Raw genomic sequence first — 23,333 nt, 5'->3', positions numbered from 1 at the left:
ACGTACACAATTACCACGGCCAATCGGGGGACCGGACCACCGGTAGAACGAACCTTCGTCGTATTGTACAGACGTCGATGTCGCTCCAAAGGTTCCCGTTCTGTAGGTCCGTTCCCTCGCGCACATCGTCGCGCACCAGCGTCGGCTCAGTCCGATATCGACGTTCGTACGAGGCGCATTATTCACTGAGCCACCGCGCACGCTGCGAAATTTTACGCGGGCTTCTAGCCGTCTGCGTTTCTCGCAATTTCTACTAACGGAAACGAAGAGTTAGAGCAACGAGATACAATCGAGGAAACGGATACTGGGGATACGACGCGGTGGAGTGAGGAGTAGTATACATGGGTACCAAAGGTCTCAGAAGTCTTGCTCTTCAACGACACACGCGTATCCGCAACAACGTCAGTCCGACCCGTCCGAAGATTGTCAAGTTTAAGTAATAAACTGGTAGATAATATATTCTCTGATACCAAATTTGAAACAACGATAACAACGACGACGACGACGACGACGACGACGGCAGCGGCGACGGCGACGGCGGCGGCGGCGGCGGCGGCGGTGGCGACGACAACGACGAGAGGAGCAACATTGACGTCGGCGATCACGTCTTCCTCGTGCGCAGAATTGGGCCGAGGGAGACCAACTATGATTCTGGACTCATGACTTCCACCAACATCGACTCGCAAACGGCAGCGACTTAAAGGAATCTGACTTATGAAACGAGAACGAAGCTGGAAGACTGCGGACGTTGATTTCGACCGAAACTGAAGAGACGTCGAAGAAAATTTAAAGGCTGACGAGAACTACCCTCTGTGAAAATCGAGCTACTTTAAATCTCAAACGTCGTATTACCGCTGTTTCGGGAAACCAAAAATTAGAACCTCTCGTCCCTCTTTCTTTCATCCCTTTCTCTCTCTCTTTATCCCTCTTTCGCTCTCTTCTCTCCTTTTCTTTACCGCTCTCCCTCATTTCGGTGTCTCACTTCCGCGCGGAAGATCGATATTTCGTCCCGACGGCGGCTATTAACGACACGCGTACTTTCATTCGCTCCCTCTCACATTCCGTTTTTCACGCTACGATTGCTTCCAAACGTTAGGTGCGCCAATCCCTTTTGCAACCAACTGGTCGCTTCTTCCATCAATGTCAGATAGCGCGAATTAAAATCCCGCGTATCCCTCCATCCCATCGGTATCCTTTGACAACGAGGACTATAGCACGTGACCCGTTGGTTCCCTCGTATCGTCGTTCGTCAGCCGGCGCTCGATTTTTATCGGGTCGCCTACGTGCCACCCACTCCATTTCGCGAATAGGTCCTACCCTATGACGTATCCTTCCTCGTACTTCACGTCCTTACCATCCTGCCGCAGCCTATTTCTACGCGGCCGCGTATGCGTTCGCAAACAGTCAATAAGGAGTACTATTGGGGCACACACGTATCAAAAAGAAACGAACGGAACTCGGATAAGAAACCATTCCTTTCGTCGCCGGGAAGGAGTGTATGCGTAATATTAAGAAACAAATTGTTGCTGGTTATTTCTCGAGGAGGGAGAGACCGATCTCAGTATTTTTTCGGACGCCATAGTGCGGACGCTGGTTAACATTACGAATAAATAGTGAAGAGATAACTACTGTTGATACTGTTGTTATTATTGTTATATTAACTTTATTGTTATCCCCGTTATTGCTGTACGTCCGCTGCTCATCCGCTGAAGTCGATGAACAGCGTGGCGGTGATAGTGGTAGTGGTATCAGTGAGGGATATATGAGCCCGGACGGTGTTAGATAAGCGTGTTTCTGCCAAATTTCTCGTGAAGAAGGAGACCGGGATTCTTTAACTCTAAGGATTCTTTAACTTCATACGAAGATACAAACGGTGAGACCGGAATCCGTGTGTACGCGAAGAAAAGGAAATAAACAGGCGGCAGGAAGTGGAGAAGAGAAGCGCGTTGGGGTCGCGCGCCGAGTGAGCTTGGCAAACAAACACGAAGAGTGTGCTAAAGATCTCAATTAAATACACCACCCGCCGGGAGGAGTGATCGATTCATTGTGTACTCATCGAGACCCACAGGAGAATGGTAGTCGAGACCGGAAGAAATGGGCACGAGCTGGCTCCCTTGAACAATCACCGCCAACCCGGCCATAACGTGACGATCGTGGCGACAGCAACTCAAAATGTTGCTGGTCGGGAAACGAAGGAAGAGAACAGGGCGGCATGGAGCGGGAAAATGCAATTTTTTCTCAGTATTATCGGATACAGCGTCGGTCTGGGCAATATCTGGAGGTTTCCTTATCTGTGCCAACAGAACGGAGGTGGTAAGTGTTAATGGGGTTCGATATATGAAATTAGGCTTTGTTTTATGTCGTTGACTGAACTTGCATTAATTTTTCTTTGCTTTTGTCAAACGTCAAATATATTTTTTATTTTAAGAACAATTAGTATGTTGCATTCAGCCACAAAGAATAAATTTTAATCGCGATACAGGCACGGTAGAATAAATTAATATTAAATGTATCATTTTATTAATTGGCGAAAATAAAAATCGGAACGTAAGTTAAATGTAAGAAGAGAATAACAATTGAAATTTATTCGTAAATATAAAACAAATATTATTTTAACGTTTATGCTTGCTTGTTATTATTAGTAAGCTATATGTTTTTATTTTTACGACCTTCGTGCAGCAGGCGACACCATGGGGTGTTCTTGAACCATGTACGTGTCAACGGATAGCTAGATAAACTCTCCAGCTTCTCATGTATACAAGCATATACCTATGTTTACATACATTATATATATATATACACATATATATATATATATCTACATCTTCTATGTAGCAACCACATTGATGCAGTGTTAAGATAGCACCGTGTTTTTTTTCGTATATGCGTATAAAATAAAACGACAAGGTCTATAGTGCTTGCAAGATTATATTTTTTCAAAGAAAGTATTGATGATAAATTAAATAATATATATATATATCAAAATTATCTACCCAAAATTACGAATTACACAAAACTAGAAGCCAAAATTTCTGCATATTATACATATAGAAAAAAAACCGTTTTGCTGAAGTATTGTTAAAAATTTAATTAAATATCTAGCACTCGATTAAAGAAAGTATAAAGTTTCTTTTTTAGCTTTGAAAAAATTTGAATAAGTCAATTTTTCGAGAAATGTAAAATATTTAGTCAAATTAATTATTTATATCGGGTTGCTCGATACACAAGTGTTGACGCATGCCATGATATATACCATAAAGTTGCATGTAGCATTGGAAATATTTATGTAACTTACGGCCGCCAGTATGCTCTATGTTAGATGTAAAGCGAAAAAGAGCAAGGACAAGGCTGCTCGATATGAGGGCAGTGGAATCAGTATGGCTATACTAGTCAACGACTATTTTCAGGTATCCCACAGTTCCACGTCGGAGTTAAATATAACTGCGACGAAATATTTCGCGTGCTCCCATCTTTAGAGACGCATTTTCCTATCGATTATTTTCGCGATTTATACTGAGCAGCTGATATTACAAAACTTTCGTGATATATTGCAGTTATTTTCAAATCCTAAGATATCATTTCTTTTTTTCTTATTTCTTTGGAGTTTCATCTAATATACATACACAATAAAGCATACTCGGCACCACAGTGAACTGAAAAATTAATATATCAAATTACGCTCGGCGGCATATTATAATGCATGATGAATAGTTTAGCTGCGAGCGACTTATTCAATTTTTATTATTCTTCAGTTCCGTTCGAATTTATTTGATGTTTCTATTTTTAATAATTGAAAACCTTCTAAATAACATTAATTCTAATTATTTTAAATTTTATAGACTTTTATCAATTATACTCTCTACCGATGTTTTACTTCTATAAACAAATAACGTATTAAGTCTTTTCTTCTTATAATAAATTTTCTTCTTCTAACAGATTTTTGTAATAAATTGTGATTGCTTTAATTAGCCGTTTCTCATTACACGTTTAATTTAATCGAAAATCGACGGGGTATCTGCTTCATGTTGCTAACGTATTATTTTTTTATTAAATACATTTTTTGCGTGAAAAGTTGCGGGTATGTGTAAAGTAGCTGATATGAAAGGTATACTTGCACAAAAATCTATAGACTCTTTCTCGTTCAGTAAGTGGAAATTAATGAATCTTCAGAGAAAACATGAACATTGCATTTATAATCACGTCGTTTACATAGGTTGTAAAAAAGAATGTTACAAAAATATTTATAATCTACGCAATTCAGATTATTAATATTATATATGTATTTTCAATGCTCCAAGAATGTCGCGACAAACGAAATAAAGTGATACAGAATCAATACAAAAGAAATATAGGTATGCTATTCATCCAGATAAAGATAATTCAAGGTTATACCTGATTTAATTTAACATAACGTGAAAGGTCGACCAACTGCAACTAGACGTACCATAAGTATCAGTAGCAATGTGGCATTTTGTTTGGTGTCGCGTGAAATATGAACGAGTATGCAGGCAACGTAATGTGGACAGATTTTTCAAGCGTGAATTTTTCGGATGAAAAGTCCGTAGAGAGTCCGTAAAATTTCACTCGCCTATCTTGAATTATTTTAAGCTCGCCATTTCGGAAGCCCTTCTATATAGCCCTTCTTATCAATCACGAATGAACGAGCGGCTATTTAACATATGTCTATTTTCGCAGAGGTAGGTCACGAGAGGTGCACGGGTGGCCCTCGCGTGATTATAACGCCAGAGTTTATACACGCCGAAATCACATCGGTTGGCAACTGCGCAGATCGAGTTTCCAATTACGAGATTATCGTGCTACTCTAAAGTCTACCTTACGTTGCCATAGGGTAATACCTTCGCCTAAAAGTACCAGGCACCCCACTTACGATCGAGATCCAGAATTAAACAGCGCCGTGATTTCGCTGGATTCAATTTCAGATGCAGATACACGCGATACCGAAGAGGTTCACTTTCGACCATAGACTCAATTTTAAAAAGAAGGAATAGATTTAAGATGAGGAAGCTTCTATTTATTGTTAGATATCAAAAAACTAATGGTAACTCAATCCTTTGAATTTTTAATTAAATAACATTTATTTTTAATTTCCATGTGGATCCAAAATATAAATCAATCTATTTCTGTTGTTAATTTCAAAGTAAATAATGTCCACTAATATTTGAATCAAATATAATATATTTATTTAATTGAATTATTCAATTCCATTTGCTTTAGTTAAATTAACGACATATTGAATAGCAGCAATGGCGATTTAGAGGAACGATTAAAAATAATTCAAATTGGATATAATTTGATATTATAAATTTAGCAGTGCAATTCTGCATTTAACTGTATGTATAATAAACATAATTTTAAAAACTCGTTAAATTTTGTTGAAACTTACAGATGCGTTAATTGCAGATTGTTATCGACTATCACTGGCACAAGAAATTATGCTGTAGGTCAATGTCAGCGAATGTCTTGAATTTCATGATTTTAGTCCCACGTGGGTACGCACACCTTTAAGTTAAACGAGTCAGAGGCTCGGCTTTCAATGGAAATTTCCTCGTTGCGACGTACCGCGTCCTCTTCTACGTCCGCGTTGCTGAACGCCGATCGATCCATACCACTGTGTAACAGAAAGCACGCGACCTAACATCTGCCGTTGTGTGGTTCGCGGTAACGTAATAACGGCTTTAAACACAGAGAGCTTGGGTTACGAGCCATTTAGGTGTTAAACATATCAATTACCGCACAGCATCGTGTTATTAGAAAACTCGTGAGGTCCTGTGAGAATTACGATCGAGATCGATGTCCTATACACCCGTTTCTTTGCACGTTCCTATTTGTTCGGCTACTTATCAAAATTTTAGCTTTTATTTCTATTAATCCTTCGCCGACAATGTTGAACTTTTAAAGGCACCGTCAATTTTTGATTGAGAATTCTGGTGGATAAATTTAAATTTGTAAAAAGTAAGTAAAATACAAAACTTCTATGATAGTAAAAATTCCTTGTTAAAGGTGCTTTCAAAAATAAAAATGTTTTCAGATTTTTGTACAGTCTGAAACAGAAACGAAAAGAATGATTTTGAAAATAAAATGTCTATAAATTTAAGTAGATATAGATATGTGTGTGTGCGTGAAAGGAATTTTGTTGAACCATTAAAATAATTATTTAAAAAACTTAAGCACGATGAATTATGCTACAAAAAGTTTTAACATTGTAGCAACTAATTTAAACGTTCTACGTAACTATTTTGATAGTTCAACAAAATTTATTTTCAGATCTGTATCTCGCTAAATTTTTATACCATATACTTTCAGCAAAAAACTTTTTTCCATCTATATATAAAAATTTATACTAAAATTCAAAGATTTAAGCGGATTGAAGGGTGAAAAGTTCATACTGCTAATGGAAGATTAATAATAAATCAAATATCAGCGTCAATATTTAAAATGCTACAATCAGAATATAATTAATCAATTACTAGACTGAAAAGTCTAGTCATCTTTCTACTACGTACATATAACATCAACACTTTTGCGTCTTAACGTCTTCCAACCTGTGATTTTCCCTTTATATTCTAGTTCGTGTATGAATACCAAAAAAATCGTTGAAGTAGTAGAGTGGCTGAATGGGTTAGGACTTAGGTTACTCGATCAATACAAGACTCCAGCTCTCTCTACGATCGCGAAATTAGACATCCAAAGGCAAAAAGAAAGAGGATCTTGTTAGAGACCGGGAATGCAAAAAAACAAATGAGATGATATTGTAAAGTAGAAAAGAATAAAATATCTATTTAATTTTATTAATAAACCTAAGAGACATACGAATACAAATTTGATAAAAAAATTATAAGATATATTTATATACAATCACATTAGATTTTCCGATGAAATTTTAATATACCGGGCATCTATAATGCCAAAATTAAAAATTAATTAAAGCAATATTTGTACATGTGTATATGTTTCAGGTGCCTTCCTTATTCCCTTTTTCGTGATGCTTATCCTGGAGGGTGTACCCCTCTTCCTGATCGAGTTGGGTCTCGGACAACGTATGCGGCAAGGTGCTCTGGGTGTATGGAACACAATACACCCTTGGCTAGGCGGTATAGGGATCGCGTCGTGTATAGTGACGTTTTTCGTTACGCTTTACTACAACGTAATTATTACCTGGTGCGTCTACTACCTCTTCAACTCGGTCGAGGTAAGCAGATCGATAAAGTTCGTAACACCGATTGACGCCATAATCTGCGTCGAGACATCTTAAGTGACTCTCCCTCTCCACTGCTCTATAGTTTAGATTTTAGACTTAAATAGGTAATGAAAGCCGTCGCTTACGATGACACGAAGTATTTAAAATCTGCCAGTCTTTCAATAAAAATTATATTTCTATTAAACACTGTAGAGACTCGAGAAAAATGAAAAAAAAATTAAGAAATTCATCAATTGCAAGCAAAAATTAAAGATTTAGTATTTAATATTTACTAATTAAAATTTTTTATGATAACACTACCTTAATTCAAATGTTATACAATGGAATGTTACATTTAAATATAATTATTAATGATATCTTTAAATATACAGGGTGTCTGAAAATTGATAGAGTTCGTGGACATGTAGAGAGGATTAAACTAAGACGGAAAGTCCTCTACCATGCAATTTTTGCAATAGTTAACAAGATATTAATTGCTAAAAATTGCCGAAAATTGATCTTCAATAATTTTTTATTTAAATATTTATATTATCAACTTTACAAAAAAAATGCAAGAGACGAAAATTGTTTATTTTCTTCTTATAGAGGTCTAAGAATTTTTTTAGAATTTTTTAATACTGTATTTTCTCAAGTTGTTAAAAATGTGAAAATGCAATACTAAAAAGTTGATAAAAAATTCTGAAAAAATTTGTAGAGTTTTATCTCTACAAATTTTTGTAGAGAAAAGAAAATAAACAATTTTCGTCTCTCAGAACAATTATCAGACACCTTGTATATGTATATTATTAACTCTAATTGGTATTCGTTCTGAAATTTTTTAAACTGATATTTACGAAGAGTTACCAGAGTTATTAATTTAAAGTTTAATACTTTAAATTAATATCTTTGCTTAAAATTATTGCAAAATTAAATTTTTTTATTATTGTAAAGGTCAAAATCCGATGAATAAGATTGTGTTAATTGTACATCTTAAAATATTGTAAGATTTTAACAAAAATTTTTCACAACGTTTCACAACGTTTCACAACGCGTAATTATCTGAATTCATTAAATCCACGAATGCAAATTAGGGTTAATATTTTTCGTAAATTTACGAACTATTAATGATATTTATTTTTTTTTTCATGTTTCAATTAGGCTATCACGATCAAATTTGGCGTAAGTACCAATTTCTTGTAAGTAATAAGCAATATTGCATTATGTTGCTGCAGTTAGAGAGATTATTGTACATAAATTGCATAATGGAGCTATAATATGCAAATTTTGTCACAATATCGGTCTCTCAATTCAGCGCTCAAAGTACCGCTTCAGCTTTTACAACGCAATAACAGCATGCATGCTCATTAAAGCGTATATTGATGATCTATTTACATATTCTGGCACAATTTAGGAATCACTGCCGTGGGCAAAATGCCCGGTATTGGACGGGAAACCGGTCGAGGAATGTGTCAAGAGTTCGGAAACAGCGTACTTTTGGTATAGGACTACTTTGGATGCGGCACCGTCTATTGAGGATGGCCAAGGTCTCAAATGGTGGATCGTACTTTGTCTTTTGCTCAGCTGGGTTGTCGTGTTTTTCATCGTCATGAAAGGAATACAGTCGTCCGGCAAAGTAAGCTGAGATAGATAAGGACACGTATTATAGAACTAATCTAAATGGATTCCGATCGAAATTGTTCAATTATTCCCTAGACTTCTATTGTGCTGTCTGAATTTCTATTGTGTTATTTAGGGAAAATGAAATAATTTTCATTGGAATCCATTCCGAAGAGTTCCATAATATATGTCTAGATTCCCTCGATGTCAATTAATATTAGAAATAACAATCGAAATATTAGGTAATGTTTGTATATTCATTTAAAGAAGCAAAAGAAAAAATTACTATAAAAATAAAGGAAATAATGAAAAATCAAATGTTTTGTTAATACAAGTATATAAAGGATAATTATAGAAAATTCAAAAAATTTCAGAATCCTATCTTTTACACAAGAAATATAATATTAATCTAATAAATAAAAACGATCATAATAGTGATTGCTCAATACTTTTAATATTGTCCATTTCTATCAATGTAGATTAACTTTAATTTCGATTTGATTAACTCTTTTTCTAAATATTAGCACTAGAAAAAGATAAAAAATTAGTTACATTAAAGTTAATCAATCGTTAGTAGAAATGAACAATTAACTATGTTAAAGAGATTGATTTCGCACTTCTTTCTTTATCATCGCGATAACAAATTATCCTTTCTTCCAGGTAGTATACTTTACGTCGATGTTCCCGTATCTCGTACTAACCATCTTCTTCATCCGCGGGATAACGTTGAAAGGAGCAAGCGCCGGACTGGCGCACATGTATACGCCAAAGGTAACGATCGATTTCAATCGGAGTCGACTTTATCGAAGAAAGTGAAATGCCGGCATTAGATATTTATTTTATTTCTTTCATTGAAGGTCGAGAAATTGTTGGAGCCCACTGTCTGGCTTGATGCGGCGACCCAGGTCTTCTATAGTTTCGGACTGGCGTTCGGCTCCCTGATAGCATTTGGCAGCTACAATACTCCTGACAACCACTGCGTGAGGGACGTGATCCTGGTGAGCGTGTGCAACGCGTTTACTGCCATTTACGCGAGCGTTGTCATTTTCGCCATTTTGGGGTTCAAGGCAATGTCAAACGTGGACAAGTGCGTCGTCAGGTAATGCGACCGCAAGCGCGGCCATCGTTTCTAAATTCGCCATCGCGAAGAGGGTAGTGAGAAAAAAACGTCCACGGCTGCGAAGATGTGTCTTTAAACGACCATGATAGCTGTTGCCGCTTGTTCGAGATAGAAGATATGCGTGTCGACGCTTTCACTAGTTGCACTATTAATGTATAATAACGCATGTTAGCAGAAGTTGTAATTAAATTAAATTGTGAAAAAAAGCTATATGAGTAATATATAACAATTTATGTTGATAATACTTTGAAATTAAACTGTAAAAATCAGTCACTTAATGTATACTTGAAAGTACATTACAATTTAATTTAATTAAATCGCAAGTGTCAGACGTGTCGATGGTTGAGCATTTAGAAACGGGAGGGATCGAGTCATAATGGGATGGGACGGGATATACTGATCGTTGGCGAAGAAGAACAGAGGGACACAGAAGATATGTTAAATCGGTTTTATTTTAGTGCGAGGGATACCCTGATACAAAATGGGCTATTGGCTAATTCGACCTCATTCAGCCTCGAGGACTACGAACTCTTTATGAGCAACTCTTACAACTCTTCAATGAATCTTACAATGAAATCATGCAGTCTCAGCAAGGAATTAGATAACGTGAGTAATGATAGTTCCACAAATTCGTTCGGCGCATGATTGTAAAATAATTAAGTGATAATCCTTTTTGTATAGGCTGCCGAGGGCACCGGACTGGCTTTCATCATCTTTACACAGGCAATCGTGGAATTGCCAGGTGCTCCATTTTGGTCTTGCATTTTCTTCATGATGCTTCTTGCCCTCGGCTTGGGTTCGCAAATCGGACTACTCGAGGGTATGCTCTGCGTAATTTTCGAAATAGATCTCTTCAAAAGAATAAAGAAGCAATATATGACAGGTGAGCGCGATCTATTGACGTCGATAAAAATTACTGCACTGGTAAAATTGTATCTGTTTTAACCCGAAAATAGTTTTAATCTGAAATGTTTTTATAGCGATGAGAAAATATAAATTGTTATAAAATATTGCTTTTGTATGGATGTTGCTTAAATATTTTCTTTCTATTTTAACTATTGTTTATGAATCTTTCCCAGCAACTATCAAATCCGATTAATAAATCGTAGTAAGTAAATTAATAATATGTAATAAATAATTAAGTTAAGTTAATAAGTAATTAAGGAAAATAATTAATAATGTATAATATGTTGTTAATAATAGTGATTTTAATTGAGAATTTAAAAATATCCAAAATAATCATCTGTGTAAAAAATGAGATGACTATTCCCAAGTTAATCGAGTTATTTATGATTTTTTTAAAAATTTATTGATTATTAATTCTTAATTAAATAATATCGATAAAAGGAATATTTTTAACATAATCAAATGTCATTTTTATTATTTTCGTAATGCAAAGAACCATTTTTTTAGTTGTGATAATTTTTACTTATAATTGCAGGTGTTGTTTGCGTTGTATGTTTCTTTGTTGGGCTCATCTTCTGTACTGGCGCCGGAGAATATTGGCTGAAGATGTTTGATAGTTTCGCCGGCACCATCGGTCTCGTTATAGTCGCCCTAATGGAAATGATCTCTGTGATTTTCGTGTACGGTCACGAAAAGTAAGTTGAGCGTTCCACGGCCAAGATTCTCTTCTCCAAATGAGATATATAAATTAATGGATTAATCGCGCGAATGCTATGCAGATTTACAAAGGACATCGAAGAGATGACCGGATATAAACCTGGGGCTTATTGGCAAATCACGTGGCGGTTTCTCGCTCCCATAATAATGCTTTGCATCCTTGTGTTTAGCGTCATTTCCATGTTCATCAAGAAACCACAATATTCGGCGTGGAATGCGGCAACGGTAAGATTATGCAGTTTAGGATACATAAAATGTGTTAAATTTAGCACAAATTTTCCAACTGTGTAAATATATGTATAATCAAAATGTATAATCTTTCATATGTAATCGTATCATCGTAGTAATATTTCGGCTTTGTTCTTAGGGTGAGGCAGTGCCCACGAGTTATCCTGGCTGGGTGCTGGGTATTGCTGTTGTCATCATTTTGGCAGGAATCGCTCCGATTCCAATCGTTTTCCTTTTACGACGATTCCAATTGGTGAAACTCGACGTGGATATACATCAAGGCAGTATTCGACGTATCGATACCACTGTTTCTACTAAGGAGATGATGGGCGACGTTGACGTGAGTATAATAATTTGCCATTGCAATCGTAGCCATATGTATTTATACGTAGAAACCCCAAAATGAGTTACTTTGAAAGATGTATGTTAAAAGTTTTGCGCAAAAAAATATTGTCCGCGAAAATAGCATTTGTTGCTTGTAATCGTTCGTGATGGAATGTGTGTAAAGTTCGCGATAGACAGTCCATTGAACGACTCGATATGAACAAACGCACGTTGCCTCTTCCCATTTGAGCTAATTGTTTTGATCGAAAGTAGTATTGTTCTTTTCCTTAAAATAAACCCTTATGAATATAAATAGTGCAGCGAAAACTCTATAATCATAGAAAGAATTTCATTAAAAATGTCGAAATACGTTACATTACAATCTTTTAAAATTTTTTTGTTTGCCTTGAAATAATGAAAATCACATTAAATTTAATCTTTGATTCTTTTCAACAGATTTGACTTTTGCTTCGATGCATTGTTAAATACTAGGTATCAAGAGAACAATGATCCCTTGAATTAAATAATATTTTGTTATTTTTAATTTCCATGTATGTCAAAATTGATTTATTTCTATGGAAATTGCTGTGGAGGTTTGCTACGCTGCACTACTTAATAATTATTTCGGATAAATAGTACCCCTCTAAAATAGCTCGTTCAAACGGAGTAACTTAATTAGCGCACCACGGGCTAACGGATGTCATGCCATTTGATCAGCAGTGTGGCCTTGCGCGATTAAAACAGACTCGTAAATTGTGATGTTGCTTATGTCGGATTCCTCCGAGTTGTTGCGCAAGTTCCTCATGGTGAGCCAATTAAGCGCGTATACGTGACTCGCTTTAGGTAAATCACAATTGAACATACAATCTGCAGTTGTAGGTAAGCAACCATTCTGTCTGTGGTAACGTCGATTACTCGATATCCTCGTAGCTACGTTACACGTGAGTTCGCAGTATCAATTTTTGAGAATGCATCCTTTGAATGTTACTTTTAGTGCATTCATTGTCACATGTACACGATGTACACGATCAGCCTCTATCGTAAATATCGTGACTCTAGTTTCTGACTTTCTGTCTCTCTTTTGTGCCATGTGATGTAATGTACTCATTCAGTTTAAAATCGCGATTAATTAACTGCACGATTTAATAAAATGAAAGGATGCTATGCCGATACCTTTAAATGAATTTAATATATTCTTTATGACAAAATATATCGTCATTATCATCATCGATAGAATTGCATGATTAGATCTTTCAAATCTTTGTAAAGTAAGATAAACGAACATTTAACTAAAGAATACGAGAGATAATAGTATTAAAAATCTTTCTCAAAATTATTTTCTATAATATACAGTATTTTAAATTTAAAATATTATCTATTTCTGAATTTACATTTTCTGTTATAAAATATTGCACTTTGTAAGAAAAATGACACAAATTGAAATTTTTCAAATTTGTTATTTTTTAATATTATGTGCGGATTGAGAAAAACGTATTTTGTCAAGCGTCTGTAACAGATTTCCTTAGCAAAAATAAATAAAATTAAAATAAGTACAATAAGTACTCATAAAATAAGTGCAAATCATAAAATGAGAATAAATCTTATGACAGAAACCGAATAAAATTTTCCAGCAGTAAATAGATGACGAAAATTGAACAAGAATATATACAGTACAGTACATGTATAATTGCTTGCATATCAAGCAAAATTTGTTAATAGCTCGATAATCTGACACTTTAAAAATCTTTTTAAATGCCTTTAATGACTTTAAATATTTTTAATATCTTTTTAAATGCCTTTAAATACCTTTAAACACCTTTACATATTTTTAAATGAAACTTTTATGAGTTCTGGTACACAATTAATTCTAAAAATGTGCATTACGCTTTATATAAATGTAAAAACTATTTTAAAGAAAATATTGTATTAACAATTGCTATTATTTTACTTAGCAGAATAGCTTCATGTTATATTCTCAAATACGATCTGGTTATGCAAGTTACAAAATTAATTTTGACAATAGTGAAATAATGGTAATATTTTTATCAACTATTGCCATAAAAAATTATGAAATATGAACTTCATTAATGCAATAAATCAGCATGTTTGCTTTTGGTAAGTATGGGTTCTATTTCGAAGTTTGATCCAATTAGCATGTCAAATATGACGAATCACAATTCTCATCAGGATTCATGTTATGCTTCACCAGGAATGAAACTTCACCAGAAATACTCATGTATATATAGGTTGAATCATAATGAATGTCTCAACGCTTTACCATAGGAGATGAATTACCGACTGTAATACATAAGAGACAGTGAAATCCACGTATACGAGAGAGTGAAATATTCATCTCCTATGATAAAATATTGAAATATTCATTAAAATTCACTCTGTATATAGGATAGTACAATTAATGGGTTGAGAATTAGAAGTGATCTGCCAACACTAATTGTGTATTCACGTAGAGTAGATCGTTCTAGATCCTTGTTCAGCTAGCCTTTTCACCATGTAGAAGTAAGAAAGCAAGCAATTTAGAAGTAGAAGCTATTTATGAATCCGGATCGCGTTCTAAAAGTTTATAATTTGCGGGAATCGGAAGTAACTATTTACAAATAGTTTTTGTTTAGAAGTGTGTACTATTTGTTTCTTCGATTTTTATGCACTGACGAATGGAACTTGAACAAAAGTTTATGCAAAATCTAGATCACTTATGATACTGAACCTTTCGATTTTTGGTGAGGCGTATGCAACTTTAACAGTTGGAATTGAAATGCTCCTCTTTTTACATGCGGTTTTCAAAATTAGAAAGACAATTCTTACTACATAGCGAATCTGCAAACTGCGATTGAAAAGAATAATTCTTTTCAATGTTGTATTTTTACCGCAAAAATCAAGATCGCCTGTCTGTAATTCTCTTAGTTGATTTTTTATATCACACTTTAATAAATATTTAACGTTGTAAATTTTTTTATTTTTAGCTTGACGAATATCATGATCGACTCGAGGACTTCCCGGAAGAAGATGAAGACATTAATAGCGATGATGATACGAATACTGCACCGACTATGAATAAAATAGCTAATAAAGCAATGAAAGGTAGAGCCTTCAAGATGGAAGTGATGAACTTTTAAAAACACATAATCAGCGAAACCTCTTGCATTGGTTCGTGAGTTGTACGATAATAGATATCAGATATATAAAGACACAACTAATTTAATTATGATCAGAATTTTGATGTAAATTTATTCTTCAGATTATTACATAAAAAAGTATACACACAAACAAAATTCTTAATTTATCTTGGATCATTAATTAACAGAAATATAATTCTGGACAAGAATCAAATTTTCGTTTAAATCTTTAACATTGATTTAAAGATTTAAATAATTTAGTCTTTATATATCTACAATTATTGATATCTCAGGGCGCTGTGCGTCTTTAAAATTGAATATATTGAGCAAAAATGAACAACAAATGAGCAGCACATATGAAATTATTTGAAACTCTTTCTAATGTATCCCGATGACAAGCGAGTTACCTCGAACGCAAACCGAACACGAAGAATGTTTGCGAAAATTTGCGCTCGATACGATTTATAAATTTTTCAAAATTCATCGAAAGAAAATCCGCTTTCGTTTATTGTTCATTTTCTTGAAAGAGGTAGGGTGCGTCGATCATTCTTCTCGAATATACGTAAATCTTCGCATTAAATGGGTATAGGATAATCACAAATTCGCCGTAAATTGAGCTCAATTTGTCGGATTGCGACGCCACTAAAAGCAATATGTATAATTCAGAATACATTTTAGAGGTGTAGCGCAAAAGAACGACCAATTGCGTTGGCGACGGTTCAGTGTTTAAACTTTACCGTCGCGTATCACACTTCCAGATAAAATCACGAATCACCAGGTGAATTACGGTAGATGTATCGGACAAAAAAATAGCGAAGAGAATAGAATGTTCTGGCTTTTTAGTATCGCGTGATATGGAGACGATCGGACATGGAATCCTTGATTTCGTCCGTGTCAATTCAATTTTAATTAAGTGCGATTTCTTTTATAGATCACTAGTTTAATCTGCGAAGAATGGGAGACGGAGAGACTAGACAATAAAATTCGACGTAGTGGAATTGTTAGATCAACATAGCCGATTTGTTTACTGCTTTCTGTATGATCCCAGTGTAATGTGTACTTTCGATTCCTCCGAGGTTCTACCTTATGCATGTCATAGCAGTCCAGAATTAATCGATCTTGTTTCCAAAAATTAAAATTTAAAGAATAGATATCAGATAAACAAGTTAATGTTTTCATTAATTTTTCTCAATAATTTCCTACGTTTACAAGATAAAAAGGAATGTTAATCTATATTTATACAATATTATATTACAAGTATATTTATGAGTGCGTTATGCGTGTATATGCTAAGCTTGGAAAAGACAAATTTTTTATACATATGTATAATATATTATAGTATAATATATTATATATATATGTGTAATGTATTATTTATTAATATATTATAATATTTTATAAAGATATGTATTATGTATTTGTTTACATATTTACTCTTAAAAATTAATTACTTTAGTATTTCATAGAAAGAAATGAAAAAGAAACACGGTCGATTAGATCTGTATTATCTATAAATGATACGTTCGATATTTAGTTCGGCAAACAATTTAATTTGCGTAAATTACCTTTTTAATTGGTAAATGTTAAAATTATATTATGCAAAGAAGCAACTATAATTCCAAAAAATTGTCATTAAAAATATTTTTTTATTTCTACACAAATACGCTGTCAATGTAGTAAATCAGAAACGATAGCGACGCGTTAAATTTCTTTACTGCTAATTTCGATAAGTTATCGGTGCAGGATATATACTGATAGATTATATGACTTGGCATTGTGTGTGATGCATGAGATGTATCTCGAGCTCATTGAGAATGCACGTGGAAGCCTACCGCTTGCAAGATCGACAGATTTTTCTTTCGGGAAGTAGCCCCTCGCGCGCTGCGCGCTCAGCATCGTTTGGCTGGTCCAGCTATTTTGGGTACAGAAATATTATATGTCGATTCCACGCTGTGACGGATGATCAACGTGTGATCGTATATGCCAAGCTCCATCCCTTAAGTTCTTGCCCGTGAGATGTAATAATATATTGATGTAAAAACGTCAGTCGAATACCGTAATGTCAATAATAAGGAAAATTACGATCTGAAAGTCGCGTTCGCCGTACGAATTGCTGCACAAAGGTTCTTTAGCTTAATGCATAATTTGAAAAGCAACCAGGCAATAGAAACAAGAAATAACAGACTTATTAAACCTATTAGAAATCGAGTATATCTGAATACAGGGTTTCTGATAGGTTGAAATGTTTTATTTTTATTATCTGTGCTTTTCAGTTGTGTCTTAGGCTTTTCATTCACGCAGAGATGCGATCTAAGTATGGGATGACCATAGATCCACCATTGATCATCCTATATCTCATTTATATTGTATATATTTCAAATTGCGATCGATTAATGGTACGCATCAACGGGAACGTACGCAGGATTGGAATTAATTCAACGAAGGTCGAATTAGTGATTGGTATACTCTGCAAGTAGGCGCGTCAAGCTCGCTGAGATTGCAATGGAGTTTGATATACTACGGACTTAAATGTAAAATAAGAGCGATCGGAAGATCATTATATTAATGACATTACGAATTCAATGAAACGAATGCGTAACGCGTGTGTGCCATTGTAAATAATAATTCGTGGCGTTACGTCACAAATAGCATCTAAATTGATACTTCGTGAGATACCTATTTTTTGAATCGCTTAGAATAGTGACGACATACATCTGTATATGTTTACTTTTTCTTCCCTATTTTCCATGAAAAATCGTATCGTTCTTTTATTTCGAAAATGATACAATTAAAAAAATTAAGCTTTTCAGAAAAAGGGAAAAATTATTTTTCAACTTATACAACAGAAAATTACTGACAAATCAAATAATATCGGTAAAAAGAATATCTTAGAAACATGATTAAATGTCATTTTTATTATTTTCGTTTTACGATTTTTTAAAACGTCATCTTTTTTAAATTGATATATTACAAAATTATAATAAGCTCGCAATAATTCATAAAAAATAACATACATAATTCGAAAAATTATAATCAAAAGTTTATATTTAATTTTATCAGCTAAAATGACTTAAATTCAAAACAATAAACTTTTTCTTCAAACTTTGACCAAAAACTGTTTTAACTCTAAATAATTTTTGTAGAAAATCCTCTTTTTTATTTACAAAAATGATTCAAGATGTGTTACTCTTGTAGAAGATATTATGATTTCTTTAAAAACTTAAGAGAACGACATAAAGGATATTTAACAGATGGGCTGTAAAGTTAAGTTAGATTACTTTTGATTGATAGAGTAATTTTTACTTAACTCATTCATGGTAATAACTTGAAGATTATATTTTTTGAGTTGTGTCGCTTTTGAAGTAAGGAAACAATATTGTCCTTCTCTTCACGAGAGACGCAAATTTAGAAATTATGTTAGACTAACAATAAATAAGACCGTTGCGCAAATTAAAATTCTTTTTCTATAAATATAAGTTGTACGATAAGCGATAGTCATTGTTTCGAACAATTGATAAGAACGTTGATAAAATGTAAAACACGCGACAAACAGCAAAAGGTTTCCTTAAACGCCGTTATTTCACTTGTTTAAATTTTAAGGTCATACCGTCCGAGGTCGTCCTGTATCCCAGATGTAAAAAGATTGTATTGTTTATGTATTATTAATTTAATTTTAATCATAGCTTTATACAGCGCGCCTTACATAGTAATAATATATTTAGTACTAATGTATTTATTATTTCGAAGATTGAAATTTACTTTTTTTTTAATATATTTCATTATTTCTTTATTATAATTATTAGACAGATAAGTAATTGATATCAGTAAAATGACGATGACATATGATAATTAATTATTATTTAGATTTATCTAAATTGTATTTAATTATTGGAAGTGCGATTAACTTTATGAATAATCGCAATCATAATATTACAAAAAAATTTACAAATGCAGGAGAGAATATTATTTTTTCTCATTATATGAAAAAACAGCCCATTTTTATTTTGTTAAATTTTGATTAAAATATTTTTGTTATTTAGAAGTGGATATGATATATACATATTTTTTTTCAGTTGCTTCAAAAAGCCAAAAAATTTTTTGTATTGAGGAATTATTTTTACTCGTGTCAATATATTGCTTTGAATAAAAAAATTTACAAAGTGTAAAGACATCAATAGAATATATAGGGCATTTTTCGGATTCCATTGTATTTGAATTTTAACTTTTAGCTCTGTTTTATATACAGAATGAATAACTAACAAGAGAAGTTTAGATGTCCAATTAGTTTTGAAAAGTAACGGTCAGAAGTTGTAGCATCTTATTTTCTATTAACTAAAGAGAATATCATTCGCTCGGAAAATTCATTATAAGAATAGAGCTATATTCAGTTTCGAAAATGGGTTTAAATGAAAATTTTTCGTATTTTTTTTACTTTTTGGATGTTTCTATATATGAGGCATTCCATGTTAATAACTTCACAAAAAATCTCAAGTTTTTTTTCGCGAAACACGTACCTCATATTTTTATCTTTGTAGACATGTCAGCAAGTTTTAAAAAAAATGACAGTTTCAAAGGTTTCTGACAAAAATCTTTGACATATTGTAGAATGTTTCATATGTATGAGTAATATACGTAAGTGGAACAGAAAGAAAAACTTGGTCTCGATTCAATTGATGAGTTCCAATTTATTTCTAATTTTTCTACTTTATAATATAACAAAACTTACAAAATATTAAAATATTTTTAACTTTTCAAATTCAATTCGTTGAAAACGTATAATAATACATTAAAGAAAATGTATAATATGTAAGCAAATATATGTATTTTTGTACGTACATATATTCGTACAATTTTATAAATGTATCATACCCAAACGCAAATTTGAACTTTGGGAAAGATAAAAAAATATTCCACGCGCACCATTGGAATCGAGATTCCACAAAATCAATTTTCTTTTCTATTCCATTTACGTATATTACTCACATGTAGGAAAATTCAAAAAGTAAAAAAAAAATTACGAAAAAAACTCATTTAAACTCATTTCCGGAGCCGTTTATAGTGGACTTTAAATTCATTCCTCTAATGAATATCAAATTTTCCAAGCAAATGATACTCATTTTAGTTAATAGGAGATAAGTTAATAGGATATTATAACTTCTATCCGTTACTTTTCCAAAACTAATTCTGGATATCTGGATGATTTCCTTTGTAAGTACAATTAAAATTAATGTCAATGCTTTCTTAACTCCTATATTTTTATGTTTTTAAATGAGAAATAGAAAACTATAAAAATAATTAGACTCGGAATTAAATCCAAAAGAGAATTCGAAAAAGTTTTAATAAAAAAATAAGAAACCTGTATGTTTGTGAGTGCAAAAAGTACAGGGGAAATATCTTTTAAAAAAAACCTTATTTTTGAAGTAAATATTAATTAACAATTTATTAACAAAGAATAGGACTATATTTCTCACAACTATTTTATCTAAAAAGATATATGATTAAATAATATAAAAGAAAAAAATTTATTGAACCATACATTGAACACACAATAATCAATAGAAAATAAAAGTCTTTAACGGTCATCATGAAAATTGTGTCACAGAATTAATTTTTTGAACTTTTAAAATGTAATCCAGACAGAATTATAATAGTAATATAATAATTTTATGCTCATAGGCATCTTCGAAAAATTTTAATAATGCTAAACTTATTAGAATTCGTAAACAATTTTATTGCAAAAAAAATCTCAATCGGGAATCTCTCCACTCGTCGGGCGAATGTCCTCACAGTTAACCTATCGAGGCATATAATTAAAATATATTGTATTATATATATCTTAAAGATAGATAAAATATATTATTTTAAAATATATTATTTTGAAGTTCGGAAAAGTTATATTATTTGGATACAATAATATCTTGGTACAATAAAGAAATTTACTTTCAAAGATCGCGAAGCTCTTTTGTTTATATTAGGATAGAATGTTATGATAGAAACTTATCATTGTATAAAACCGTTAATGTTTATTTTCGACATGGAAAAAATAATTTTGCTAAAATATATTCATAAAAATATAGATGGGGCAATAAAATTTTTGTAGCAGACACAGATCTTTGAGAATTTTATTGAGCTTTTCATATATATAGCCGTCATGGGTTATAATGAGTGAATATATTGATAAAAAAATAAAAAAATTCCATTGCAGCTGTGGATTACTACATTTTTAATCCTGGAATCATAAAATAATGTAAATTTGGTACACATAGTTTATTTAGATTCTAGGTTAAAAATATAAAATACTGATACAGTTGGTACATATTTACAATCGGCAGCTGCAGAGGAATTCTTCGATTTCCTTATCAATATATATTCATCATGAGTCACTGTGACAAGCAATAGACGACATGCAATTTTCTGTGCGACTAAATATGCGTGAACATGTTCAAAAAAGAAAACTAGTGTGATAGCACTAGCATTGCTGTACCAGCAGCTGTAGAAAGAATTTTGACAAAATTTTAAGTGTTTCATTGAAAAATTAAAATTAAAATGATACTGTGATGATTGATATGTATATAATTTTTTAGACGGTTTGTGCTACAATATTGAATATCAATTCGTTTTGTTTCAATACTGAAATTCATTGCTAGAATATCAAAATTTTTGATAGAATTTCCACACAGCACACTTTATATGAGGAATATCCTGAGAGTATCTTTAGGACATAAAAACATCCTTTGAACGTTTTTTGGAGGCTTATGTTGTATAGGTTATCATTTTATTTTATTGATAATTAATAAGCTAGCTAAAATTTCTTTGTCATTTAGCAAAAATATTTTTTCCGTACTAAATAAGGCTTTTTTTATAAAAATGTCCCCTATGCGAATACTTTTTGCATTCACTATGTGTGCGCGCGCGCGCGTGTGTATGCGCGCGCGCGCGCGCGTGTATGTGTGTGTGTGTGTGAGATAAATTCTTTATTACTATCGTGTCAACTTCTTCCATGTCACTTGTTAAGGATTAAGAAGTATCTGCAAACGTCATACATGACACTCCTTCTCGAACTCTCTACATACATTTGTAAACGAATTCGTCCTCAACGATTTAACATTTCATGAATTTACATACAACGTTTTTTGGCCTATATTCTTATCGGGCAAAAAATTTTAATGGCATCGTAAATACAGACAAACACGCTTATTCTCTCATTTCAGTATTCATTTAACTTTCGCTTGAACTGTTTGTGTCTGACGCGCTCGGTAATTCCTCGAAGTGATATGTACATAATTATATAGTTATAAATAACATAATTAATGTTGAATAGTTCTGTCTTAGGCTGTTAAAGTTCAGTTAAATGCACTTCTTGTCGGAAAAAGAGATTTCCTCTACCCTGCGAAATTTTCTTAAGTTACGTAAGTATTAAGAGAACGCGCGAGTATTATACTTTCGTTCGTTTAGGTCGTTTATTAGGTTTATACGTAATGATAACTACTTTAGTGCGATAAAATCGATTTTAATAGTAAACGAGTACTTCCGTATTGTATTTAATTGCTCGACACACTATGTACGTTTTTGATAGCGCGGATGCTCAAATTGTAATTTGTCCTCGAACTTGAGCATTGTCGTAATACTTTTAGCGATTAATACTTTAGACGTTTACTAGGACACAGTGTACACAAGATTCAAAGCGTTTAAATAAAAGCTTATTTATTGCCGAAAAAAATGCATTCTCTTCTATTATCTTTGATATTTCTTTAGAGATATAAATTGTAGATGTGTTATATAAGATTCGCGAGTTAAGATTCGCAAACAAAGTTTTAATAGATATTAGGTGTTGGAATTAATTCGTAGCGTTTTTAATGAAAGAATGTTATTTATTTCACATGAGCATTAAAAAATACATTAATGAAAGTACTTCCCATCACTTGTAAAACGCTACGAATTAATTCCAACACCTAATATTTCTCAAAGAACTCGCAATTCTAGAAAGATCTCCTTTGAGAAACAATTACAAATTGTTACAAAAGGTATAAAAAGAAGAGCATAAGAAACCACCGCACAAGTTATAGTTTATGATATTTAATTATTATTA

At 32.9% G+C, this 23,333-nt stretch overlaps 1 protein-coding gene across 7 annotated transcripts; it reads left to right on the top strand.

Moving 5' to 3' along the window:
• The first annotated feature begins 53 nt into the window (after positions 1-53).
• On the top strand, positions 54-22,964 carry LOC105152163 (sodium- and chloride-dependent transporter XTRP3). 7 transcript variants are annotated; one of them, XR_015547270.1, is made up of 13 exons: positions 54-2,313; positions 6,978-7,210; positions 8,357-8,377; positions 8,610-8,831; positions 9,476-9,586; positions 9,673-9,914; positions 10,394-10,541; positions 10,617-10,818; positions 11,377-11,536; positions 11,621-11,783; positions 11,926-12,126; positions 12,984-13,051; positions 15,092-15,233. XR_015547270.1 is itself a non-coding variant. In XM_011066275.2 (12 exons), the coding sequence occupies exons 1-12, from the start codon at positions 2,073-2,075 to the stop codon at positions 15,242-15,244; spliced, it is 2,097 nt and encodes a 698-aa protein (XP_011064577.2). In that variant the 5' UTR covers positions 54-2,072; the 3' UTR covers positions 15,245-22,964. The 7 variants fall into 7 exon arrangements, 3 of the variants coding, with proteins under 3 accessions (XP_011064577.2, XP_011064578.2, XP_087269121.1); XR_015547269.1 differs by having other exon boundaries at positions 11,926-12,916; XR_015547267.1 differs by having other exon boundaries at positions 11,926-13,051.
• The last annotated feature ends 369 nt before the right edge of the window (positions 22,965-23,333 follow it).

The sequence above is a fragment of the Acromyrmex echinatior genome, chromosome 14 (assembly GCF_024713525.1).
Source record: "Acromyrmex echinatior isolate Ae372 chromosome 14, ASM2471352v2, whole genome shotgun sequence".
Classification (NCBI taxonomy): domain Eukaryota; kingdom Metazoa; phylum Arthropoda; class Insecta; order Hymenoptera; family Formicidae; genus Acromyrmex; species Acromyrmex echinatior.
The sequence above is the reverse complement of the archived record's forward strand: the minus strand, read 5'-3'. Positions and strand labels throughout refer to the sequence as shown.